General features: G+C 44.2%; 1 protein-coding gene across 2 annotated transcripts in view; it reads right to left on the reverse strand.

The window, feature by feature from the left end:
- Nucleotides 1-572: 572 nt before the first annotated feature.
- The window catches only part of LOC126508370 (dehydrogenase/reductase SDR family member 7-like), a 22,787-nt gene continuing 11,615 nt past the window's right edge, over nucleotides 573-11,744 (reverse strand). The window contains exons 3-7 of one of the 2 annotated variants that reach the window (XM_050153585.1): nucleotides 9,019-9,125; nucleotides 8,136-8,375; nucleotides 4,083-4,205; nucleotides 3,259-3,474; nucleotides 573-1,118 (exon numbers count right to left, since the gene is read on the reverse strand). In XM_050153585.1, coding sequence (XP_050009542.1) covers nucleotides 1,077-1,118; nucleotides 3,259-3,474; nucleotides 4,083-4,205; nucleotides 8,136-8,375; nucleotides 9,019-9,125 — 728 coding nt within the window. In that variant the 3' untranslated portion in view covers nucleotides 573-1,076. The remainder of the gene's footprint in view (nucleotides 1,119-3,258; nucleotides 3,475-4,082; nucleotides 4,206-8,135; nucleotides 8,376-9,018; nucleotides 9,126-11,744) is intronic. The other variant, XM_050153586.1, reaches the window with a different exon arrangement.

Here is an 11,744-nt window from a genome sequence, read left to right on the forward strand (position 1 = left end):
AAGATTTTTAACTCCTCACCTCATTCACCTTCACCTCAGTTTACTGATGATTTTAGTTCAGAAGATTTACTGCTTTTGTCTTTCTCTCAGGAAAAATAATTAACAATCTATCTACAGCCTAGAGGAAAACAATCCTCCACTGGCACTTCTGCTAGGAGGAAGGAAGGAAGAGAGGGGGGAGGGAGGGAGGAAGGGAGGGAGGGAGGGAGGGAAGGAGGGAAGGAGGGAGGGAGGACCACTTACATAAAATCATTCATTTGGTTTTTGAGACAGGGTTTCTCTGTAGCTTTGGAGCCTGTCCTGGAACTAGCTCTTGTATGACCAGGCCGATCTCGAACTCACAGAGATCGCCTGCCTCTTCCTCCCATGTGCTGGGATTAAAGGCAGGTGTGCATGCACTACCACCACCCAGGAAACGGCGCACGCCTTTAATCCCAGCACTCAGGAGGCAGAGGCAGGTGGATCTCTGTGAGTTCCAGACCAGCCTGGTCTACAGAGCTAGTTCCAGGACAGGTTCCAAAGCCACAGAGAAACCCTGTCTCAAGAAACCAAAAAAAAAAAGACCAAAATCATTCTATTATAGTACTATTTAATATGTTTCTGGTAATGCTATACATAAAACAAATGTTTTTAATTTATCCAAGAAAAAGAGCTGATCTAGTGAAGAAAAGACCATAACCTTTGAAATCACTGTTTTTCTTGCTTTGAAACCCAAGGCAAAGTGCTCTGTGTGATGTTTATCTTTTATAGAAAAATTCTCTGTAAATATCACAAAATGGCGTTGACATGCCCCTTTCTGAAAGACTGTGCACCGGAAAGTACCGTGCTTGGTCCCTGTCTCCCTCTGATGGTCAGTCTCTTTGATGTCTTCTTCCTCTGCCTTACCATGAAGCACTGATAATATTAACTGGTATCAAGAACAGTTGTATAAACAGTCTGCTAATTTCTCCTAAGTGTTCAAACTGGGAATGATGTAACATGATGATCAGTTATATATTAGCCCATTCCTGTGCTTGTAGGAAAATCAGTTTTTCATCTCACCAACTTGATAGCTAAAAGTGCAAGATGAGGCAGCCTCATTCGCTTGGTCTCATATGAAGACTGGCCTTAAAATTATTCTGTAGAGAAATGAAAAAAAACAGGCATGTTAGGTAGCTATGCCATATGAGAACATACTCTCCCTAGAACTACCAGAGCCCTGGGGGGAAAACATTAACCCATTTTAAGAGTGATGCTTCCATGGCCTCGTATCAGGCTCTGCCTCTTAATGGAGGTTCAGCATGGGGACAAATGTTTGGAGGATAAACCATACCTAAATCATATCAGGCCACATGCTGGAAGGAATTGAAACCAAGACAATGAAACAATATGACACTCCCCTCTTCTTGTCACCATTCATAAGTGTCACAACAGAGAAACAACCGAACCACCTGCCTTCCCAGCTTGGAATGGAGAATAAAGGGACAGCAGCCCTGAGACACTCCGGGCTGTCCTTAAGAAGTGCCTCTGCCCTTCTGTTCTTACCTAATGCCCGTAACACCCCATGACTTGCTATTGCCACCTCCTACCTATTGTGTGGGTGAGCCACTTAAGTCGGAGGGGCGACCTGCTTAAAGCCATGGAAACGTAGCTTAGACCTGGTATTTGAACCCAGCTCTTTCAGCACCAGGTCCAGCTCTGACCCAGAGTACCGAGCTTCCTCGTGTACAGAATCTTTCCCTCCCAGGGCTGCTCTGTCACTGAGTTCCAAGATGCTCCCTAAGCCACCCTGATTTAAAACACAGGCATCTTTCCATGAAGTCTGTCTTAGAACCATCTCACAACACCAAGACCCAGAATGACTCATGACATTTCAACCTCGACATTTTAGGACACTATGCAAATGTTGTATAATATTAGTGTCCTTAAGCACTTTGTAAAAGTTTTCTCTTGGCTCTCCCTCGCCTGATTCATTTTTACAACATAAAAAGGTAGAAGTAATTGACTGTTTTAAAAAATAGAGAAGCGTGCTTAATTTCTGGTGGATTATATACTCTGTAAATTATGGCCTTATTTCAGACTGCTATTTATCTGGTTTTTTGTTGTTGTTGCTGCTGCTGCTGCTGTTGTTTTTCTGTTTGTTTTGTTTTGTTTGTTTTGGATGGGTTTCTTTATTAAGTAACCCTGGCTATACCAGAACTCACAACCCACTATATAGAATAAACTAGTTTACATAGATCAGGCTGGCTTCAAATTGACAGAGATCCATCCCAAGTGCTGAAATTAAAGGGATGTAACACCATACCCAGCTATGTAGTAGCTAAGACTTTTAGTGGTTTGTAACAAGTGCTGGAGAGCTAGCTTGACAGTTAAGAGCACTTGCTGCTCTTCCAGAGAACCTGTGTTTGGATCCTAGCACCTGAATCAGGAGACCCACAACCATTCCCAGGGTTTTGACACTCTCTTCTGGCCTTCACAGGCATTCACAGACATGTAACAAATACACACACACACAAATATACAAGCATATAAACTTAAAAATGTTTTTAAATGCTTGTATCAAAGCATACAGAGGGAATAATGAAAACAACCCACGACAGCCTTTCTTATGTATAACTGCAATAAGCTTAACTCATTACATTCACTGTGATGAGTATCCATAAAACTCCTTTCTTTTAAGTAACAGTCACTATTCCCCTCTCAGTGTTACAGGCATGATGTGGAAAGAAGGGGCAATTAGCCCTGTTGCCTACATGTCTGACATGAGCAGAATGCTTCAGGGCTGAGACGGGAAAAACAAGGACTGCACAGTATGAGTGTGTGTGTGTGTGTCTGTGTCTGTGTGTGTGTGTGTGAGTGTGTGTGTGTGTAACTGTCTTAGTGTAGTTCTGAAAGTGGGAAACTCGGGGCTGAGGCACCTCTCCCAGGAGAAGAGACAGGGAGGGAAAGGTATCCCTTGGAGGAAGTGATGACTGAGCCAAGATGGGGAGACTGCGTATGGGAGGGAGTGGAGAGGGATGTTTTCTGGGACTTACTTTCTCAAGTAGTAAGTATAGAAGAAAGCAGGGCGGCCTTTGCTTGCCATGTGAAACCTTGTAGCCTAGACCAGTGGCAACTGATGGAAAACCACGTGTGGGGATAGAATGCTCTTATGTGGTTTGGGTATTTGTATTGTGAGCTGGTCTGGAAGTTAGTTAAAAACTATTCTAAAGCCTTCGAAGACTTTGTGTTTCCATGCAAGATGAACACACACACTTAGAAACAAAGGAAGTCACTTACTATATCAATATAAAAGGCTTTAATGATTTTCTTCCACATCATCCTTGAAAATAACCGGCCCCGGAGCGGCACATACTGCCACAGATACAGACCAAACAAGGCAGGCTGCTTAACTATCCAGACTTCATTCAAATCATTCGCCATGGAGATTAGTACCAGCCGGACACAGCGGCTCGTTTCCATCTTGGGAACACGCACAGTATTATCCTCTCTGGTCTAAAAGGTCAAAATAAAGTGAATGCTGGAGATTTATCAATCTATTTTTACAGAAATGTTGTGTTAAGAAGGAGCCAAGGGCGGGTGCCAGTGGGGTCCATGCAGTCTGGAGCCTTGCCCCTGGTACAAGTCTCTTCCGGGCGTTAGCAGGAGTCATGGGTTTCCATGACATCCCACCATCCCTCATAGGAATCACAGCCAGGCTGGTTGAGATTGCGCTGGCTAATCAAAAGGTCAAAGCCTTCCATTTTCTTTACTATGGGGCCTAATGGTTGTTATTACCTCAAAAGGCACACGAAAATCCCACAAAAATGAAGTCTCACCCACCTGTGGTGAGACAGAAGATGATAAAAGGGATTTTGTTCCCAACTGTGGAGTTATTGCACAACAGTGGGTGGACAGGGTGGACAGCTTTAGAACTGATACCATACAGTTTTATTAGTACTAGAAAAATTGATTGCCAAACATTGGCAGAACGTCTCAACAATTGGGGTTAAGCTATGCGGCTAATTAGTAATTCCTTCTGACAGAAACCATAACCTATATGATTCAACACTGTGGAATAAGAAGTAAAACATTCCAACTATTTTTCAACCGAAAACATTTACCTTAGTGACTACTGAAGTAGAAGAATTCTTGAAAATATTCGAATGCACAGGTCCTGGGCAAATGGTACACACCTTTATATCCGGGTAGTTAAAAAGTTCACTTTGGAGGGTATTTAAAAACCCCTAATAGGCAATAAAAAGAAAAAGGAAATTAGACACAGATATAGGTCTCATTTCATTGTCTCGGGACTCGAGGAACTGTGTTCTAAAATGCTTGAATGAAGGACAAATAGCACACACACAGGCCACAGTAGCCGTTGGCATCAGTGCTTCTACGGCAGACAAGCTCGGAGCAGACACCGGACTTTGCTCTAGAGACCCCTGTTTCTACCTCCTCATGACAATCTTCATTTTCCCACTCCAAAAATGTTTATGTTTTACAGAGGACCTCTGGTAGGAGTAGAGGGGCATCTCTTCATTTCCTGGATGGATTTTTTTTAATGTGGCTTTTAAAAAAAAAAAAGGAGTGGAACTTTACAATAACTACCATAGATAAATCCAATCCATTTTTAAATTTTATATTACCATTTTAACTGATTAATTAATTTCCATGAAGTAAATTTTGCCTGATGGATAGTGCACAGCTAGTCACGATTACAATGTGATTGTCTTTGGACTGACCTTTAAAAGAAGCCAGACCAGGAACTAACCCACTATTAGTATTTTGCTATATGAACATAATATCAAATTGCCCTCTAAATTTATATCTTTAGGGGCTGGACAGACGGTTCAGTGGTTAAGAGTACTAGCTACTCTTCCAGAGGATCCTGGTTGGATTCCCAGCACCCACATGGTACCTCACAACAATCTATATAACTCCAGTCCAAAGACTCTGGCACCCTCTTTTTTTTTTTTTTTTTTTTTTTTTTTTTTTTTTTTTTTTTTTTTTTTTTTTTTTTTTTTTCTGGCACCCTCTTTTGGCCTCTGCAAGCACCAGACACACACCTGGTCCATAGACATACATTCAGGCAAAACACAGCAATACATATTTTGGGGTGTTTTGGTTTTGTTTTAGTTTTGTTTATTTGCTTTGGGTTTTTCAAGACAGGGTTTCATTGTGTAGCCTTGGCTGTCCTGGAACTAGCTCTGTAGACCAAGCTGGCCTCAGACTCACAAAGATCCACCTACTTCTGCCTCCCAAGTGTTGAGATTAAAGGTGTAATTGGAGTTAGCAAGAAAGAAAGAAGGAAAGAAAGGGAAGGAAGGAGGGAGGGAAGGAGGGAGAGAGAAGGAGGGAGAGAAAGAAAAAGAGAAAAGAAAGAAAGAAAGAAAGAAAGAAAGAAAGAAAGAAAGAAAGAGAGGGGAGAGAGAGAGAGAGAGAGAGAGAGAGAGAGAGAGAGAGAGAGAGAGAAAGGAAATACAGAAAATTGGGGAGGGTGGAAATGATCTTGGAGGAGTCACTGGGAGAAATAAGGACTACATATATATTATACTGTAAAAAAAGAATAGCTAGCTAGACCTTCCAGACCTAACGATACTGGAGACTGTAAACCAACTATGAATAACCAGCAATCACAGTTCTAAGGTAGGAAATTTCCAGACGGCAGTTTTAACACCAGGCCAGCTAGTGAAATGCCTAAGTTCTTTACTCAAGATGTTTGGGAAAGCAGGTTCTGGAGAACACAAGCAGCAGTTGGGGCTGCGGGTGCACGTGGGGGGCTGGACAGCGTGGGGGGGGTATTGCAGGCGGGGGCGGGGTGCAGGCGGGGGAGGGACAGGGGGATGGGAGCTGGAGAACTGAGCTTGATCTTCAGAGAGACTGGGCCCTGGCTTATAGATTCCCACCCGAACTGATAGGCTTCTCAGCACTGGTTACTTTAACGGTTGCCATGTTATTGGATTCCAAGTGTGGGCTATGCGACCTTCTGTGGGTGGCTTTGGCAGTTCAGGCCAGCTTCCTTGTGGTTAGGTATGTGAAGTGAAGCCGGAAAAGCTTTCAAGAGGTTCTGATGTTTCCAAGTGTCTGCTTTACAAGGTTAAAGGGAAGGCGCTTTTAGCTGAAGCAAGCAGAAGCACAAAGGCGTATGTCATTCTTAACTATACCGAACATGAACTCCTAGTCCACTCTATGTCTCTTCTCCAAAAGTGCATCCATATCTGATTCAGCAACATTAAAAGCTCTGAGCTCCCTACACCACACAGCTCAAGGATGGTGAAGGGTCCTGCAGTCAGAGACTGATGACCCAAGGGTGGACCTAAACAAAATACCTGTGAGAGTAGGGAAAACTCCCCTACCTTTAGCCTCTGCTGGTCTGTAGCAAAAGAAAGCAGCAGCAATCTGCCAAGCCGGGAGCACTGAGCCCTCTCTTTGTATTAACCACACCAGGGATAGTGTATAAATTCCAGTGATTAAAGTCACTCTAAAACTTACTGGGAACTGAGAAGGAAACCTGCTTTTCACACGCCTACTGACCTCAATGTTCAACTAAATTGCTGCTATAAGTAACAAAATCGTAAATCAGCCACATTTTCAAAATTTGGACGTATGATTATTTGTGTGTGTGTGTGCACGCGCGCACGTGCACGCGCTCGCACATGCATTCACGTGCGTCTGTGCTTCCACGTGCATCCGGAGATCAGAGAGCAGCTTGGAGTCACTGGTTCTTTCCTTCCACCTTGGGCACTGAGGAACTAAACTCCAAACTCCCACGACCCAATCCTGCAGGGCAAGTGCTTTTATCTTCTACGCCATCGCAAGGACCCATCAACCAGGCACATTTTGCCAGCTTATTAAATCCAATTAAAACGGAGCCTTGGGAACAGGTGAGGCAACTCTTCTCTCTCTCTCTCTCTCTCTCTCTCTCTCTCTCTCTCTCTCTCTCTCTCTCTCTTTGGTTTTGGTTTTGGTTTTTCGAGACAGGGTTTCTCTGTGGCTTTGGAGCCTGTCCTGGAACTAGCTCTGTAGACCAGGCTGGTCTCGAACTCACAGAGATCCGCCTGCCTCTGCCTCCTGAGTGCTGGGATTAAAGGCGTGCGCCACCATCGCCAGGCTGTTTTTTTTTTTTTTTTTTTTACAAAGGGTATTCTCCATGTCTTCTAAGCCTGGGTCCCGACAGATGGGAGGTACACTATCTCACATCTGTCTGCCTCAAGTGTGCCTCTCTCTACGGGCGGTTGATTGGCAGTCCTTTACTAGATCTGAGGAGAGCATCTGAACTGCAGCCCTTCATCAGTATGCACCTGTCCACACCCAACAGGCAGAGAAAGGTCCTATTGGACCACAGCTCCCATTTCTATGGGACGACGGTGATCTGAACCACTGCATCATACAATTCCAATAGTAATATATTCCATCAAAACTTACTTTCCAGCCATCTGCGCTGACCTATGCCTGTAATCCCAGCACTTGGGAGCTGAAGGCAGAAGGACCAGTAGTTTAAGGCCAGCCTCGGATACAGAGAGTTTAAGGCTAACGTGTGCTGAATGAGATCCTGACTCAATAACAAAAAGGAGGGGGAGGGATTCACTTTCAATAGGATGAGTTAAATTTTAATGTTTCCTCAATCGCTGACCTTATTATGTCTTTAGTTTTACTCTTAAACCAGCGTAAGAATCATTCTGTTTTAATATTTATTACTGCTAAGGTAAAACAGGTCAGGTTTTTCTCCTAGTCTTTGCCTTGATCAAATTTTCCTTCTTTCCATGAAGCCAGAATGAATGGAGTCCACGTTTCCCTAGGAGGAATATGGAGTCCAGAACCAATCATTCAGTAATCATGCATCCAGAATGAGACCAGCAAAGAGAGAGTTGCCTCGCAGTTGAAAATATGTCAGAGAAAGAGCTCAGGCAATAGGCCGTATATGCCTGCTAGAGCAGAAATAATCTCTCCTCAGAGTACAGCATCATGTGAGCACACGTTGGAAATCTGCTAAATAAGCAATAAGCACGTGCCGCTCAAATATTCTTGGTCATTTACTGGTGCATTCCTCTCAAAGTTCTTCTCTTTATGTGGCCCCTTAGTGCCACACCTCACTGGCTGACCTCATCCACTGATGGACAGTTCCCCGTGAGCCTCTTGGGCAATGCTAAAGTAGTTGGGTTCAGGAGCCTTACCCGAAGCGCGTGCTTGCTGGCCACGTACGCACTGCAAAGGGGTATGGGTATAATTCCCGCAATGCTATTCATAACCACGATCTTTCCTTGCTTTCTCTTCATCAAGTGAGGTAGAACACACTTGGTCAAGGACACTGTCCCCAGGTAGTTCACCTCTAGTATCTCTTTGAAGACATCCATGCTGGTATCGCCCACAAAGGAACACTGTGGTATTCCAGCATTGTTGATCAGAATATCAATCTAGTTAAATCAAATCAGAAAGAGGGCTTTTTTAGAGATGGTCTTGGAATGGACCGACGGAACTCCTAGCCAGGAGTGCTGTTATTCTGGTGAATCAGTACAGCCATGTTACCTTTCTAAAACCAACAACAGAAGGATAAAATCAAGCCAGGGGTAGTGACTCAAGCCTTAAATCCCAGCACTTGGGAGGCAGAGGCAGGCAGAGCTCTGTGAGTTCAAGGCCAGCCTGGTCTACATGGTGTGTTCTTGGTGAGCTGTATACTGAGATCCTGTCTTGAAACAAAACAAAAGACAAGCAAACAAAACAAGAAGAAAAAAAAAACAACACAATTCACCTATTCAGTTTAAGTAATAATATTTCACAAGAGAGAGCAAGATTCATAAATATCAAAGTTGTGGTGAATGCTTAACCCTTTTGCCTACAGTAGGAACTGAAAATTTAAAAGATAAGAAAAATACTAATGACCAAAGTCCAAAACCCAGCGGTCAAGAGGTTCAAGTAACAGATCTGCCCCGCTAATGCATCCCATGGGCCTGGATCTCTGTGAATGACACCACAGACAAGAATCTCTTCGGCAGTTTTAACCAAGCTGGGGAAAGCCGTATAGTGTATACTCTGTCAACAAAACCTGCTGCTACTTACTCTACCAAACTCCCGGAGAACTGTTCTCGTAGCCATCTCATGGGAACTTCTGTCAGCCAGGTCAAGGGGCAAAACCAGTATATCTTTTTCTTTTACATTGCCATGCTCTAGATTAAAACACATCAACACTTTGGTGAGAAAGCTGTGCTACAATTCAATTAAGTTCTTTCCTGCTCTCCAGGTCTATCCCTGAACCTCCCAAAAAGAATGAACTTGTAAGAGAACTCTGGCAAAATAAAGGGTATCCTACAGCAAAAACAAAACAAAACAACAACAACAAAAAAAAACACCGCAGCATATTTAGAAATATAGAGTATGTTTGTTTTTGAAATATGCTCCCCAAGTGCCGTTGCTATTCTTCTGTCTTCTTTGGTCTGGCAGCTGAACCCAGAACATCATACCAGGCAGGAGCCACTTTACCACAGTGCTAAATTCCCACCCCACCCCGACGCTTAGTTGCTCTTTCACACAGTTCCAACGCCAGTGAGTTACATTCAGATCAGGTAAACGTTCAGAGCCCCTCTGCCTAATCACATGTAAACTGAGAATTGGATGTGGCAATTTAGCAGAATTAGAGACTGAACCTAGGGCTTCCCTCATGCTATGCGGGTGTTCCACCACAGACCTGTCTCCCAAGCCTTTAAGGAAGTGACCAAAGAAGCATGGAGGCTAGACTTCCTGGACAGATGCCACTTAGTGTTCTGGTCCGTCCCCACCAAGCACCACCCACAGCAGGAGTCACATCCTGTATATGAAGCCACTCCAAGGAGAACAGACTGTGGAGCATGGGACCAGCTGCCTGCTCACAGATATGTCCCTGGTATGAAGAGAGAAGCGTCCACATGGAATGAAGTTCTGTTAGGCATCTGCCACATGACCTGTGGTCAGCACCGGCCTACTTGATAGGAAAGATGAGAGATTCCATCTTTAAGATTCTGTCCCTTCCCTGCATCTAGCAGAGTGAACTCTAGAGGCCCAGGGAAAGAGATACCCCATACCCCATCTGTCTTAGTTGGGGTTTCTATTGCTGTGAAGAGGCACCATGACCGAGGCAACTTTTATAAAGGAAGACATTTAACTGGGAGGATTGAAGTTCAGATGTTCAGTCCATTACTGTGATGGAGGAACACAGCAGCATGAGGCAGACGTGCTGGAGGGGTAGCTGACAGTTCTACATCTTGCATAGGCAATGGGAAGTGGTCTGTCTCCCTGGGCATGTGATGTGGGAGGGTCTTCTGTTTTGTGTTTTCATTGCTTAATAAAGAAATTGCCTTGGCCATTTGATAGGCCAGCCCTTAGGTGGGTGGAGTAGACAGAACAGAATGCTGGAGGAAGAGGGAAGTGAGGCAATCGCCATGCCTCTCCTCTCTGGGTCAGATGCCATGGAACCAGCTGCCAGGTCCAACATGCTGAATCTTTCCCGGTAAGCCACCACCTTGTGGTGCTACACACATTAATAGAAATGGGTTAATCAAGATGTGAGAGTTAGCCAGTAAGAGGCTAGAGGCCAATGGGACAGGCAGTGTTTAAAAGAATACAGTTTCCATGTAATTATTTCGGGTAAAGGTAGCCAGGTGGCCGTGAGCTGGGCAACTGGAACGCAGCCCACTGTTCTTTCTACAGGCATGACTTGAGCATAGGATACCTCAAAGCCTGTAGGGATAAGCCCTCCCCTTGGGGGCGGGCTGCCCTCGGGCGTATGTTTACTGATATATTGGGCGGGCAGAGGCTGCTCGCCCCTTCCCTTCCTCTCCTGTCTCCGCCGGCTACTCCGCTGGAACCTTGGTTTCGTGAGTCTGGTTTTGTTATTAAACTTGTTCAAATACCTATTATCTTTGGTGCTTATTTAATTCAACCGCTGCATTTGGCGCCCAACGTGGGGCTAAATCCACTTAAAAACCTGAGAGGGCTTAAAAAGGAGAGAGAGAGAATTTAAGACAGCTTTTTGCTGTTTCTGGGTTGCGTGCCTCAAAGAAATTGTCCTGACTCGGCAGCAGGAAAAAAACTGGCTGTTTTAAAATGCCGGCTTTCTGGGCTGTGCCGCCATTGTGATCTCTGTCTGGCTCCGGCAGGAGACAGAGCTTATGAATGGAGCATTTGGGTTAAAGTGCTACGATTTGTTTGATGGCAACTAGACTGCTGTGTGCCTAAAAGGGGGACATTGTGTGCTGCAGCTCAGAGGCACAAGCAGCTCCGCCATGCTAATGGTGCAAAGTGCAAGGATCAGAGGCACGATCGGCTCCGCCATGTTGGACTGGGCGGGGCCAGCATACAGTACCTGTTTTTGACCTAGGAATGTCACAGCTTAGATTCTTAAGCTCTTAGTGATTTAAAGGTGCAAAACAAAGTGCTCCTGGATAGTAAAAAAGTTACAGATTCACAATAAAACAGATTCAGACACTGTTGGATAAATGTACGTAGGCTTGGGAAAGAGAAGAAAAAGAATATAAAGAATAAAGTTAATGTCTTAAAAAGAAAAAGGGTAAAGTCTTTAAAGAGACAGAGTACAGAAGTACATATAGTTATAGATTAAGAGAAATAAAGAAAAATAAGCCACGTAAAAATGGAAAATTCACAGAGAGTCTGGATTATGTACATTGTGTTTTCTTTAAAATTTTTGACTGTGAAGGAGCTAAGTACAGAGAGACATTTCATTATATGGGCTGCTAGGCTGAACCTGCACATATGTTCTAAAGGTATCTTGACTTCAGAATTTGGGTCTAAGG

The sequence above is a fragment of the Alexandromys fortis genome, unplaced genomic scaffold, assembly GCF_014885135.2.
Source record: "Alexandromys fortis isolate MF-2015 unplaced genomic scaffold, M_Fortis_MF-2015_v1.1 scaffold_82, whole genome shotgun sequence".
Classification (NCBI taxonomy): Eukaryota; Metazoa; Chordata; class Mammalia; order Rodentia; family Cricetidae; genus Alexandromys; species Alexandromys fortis.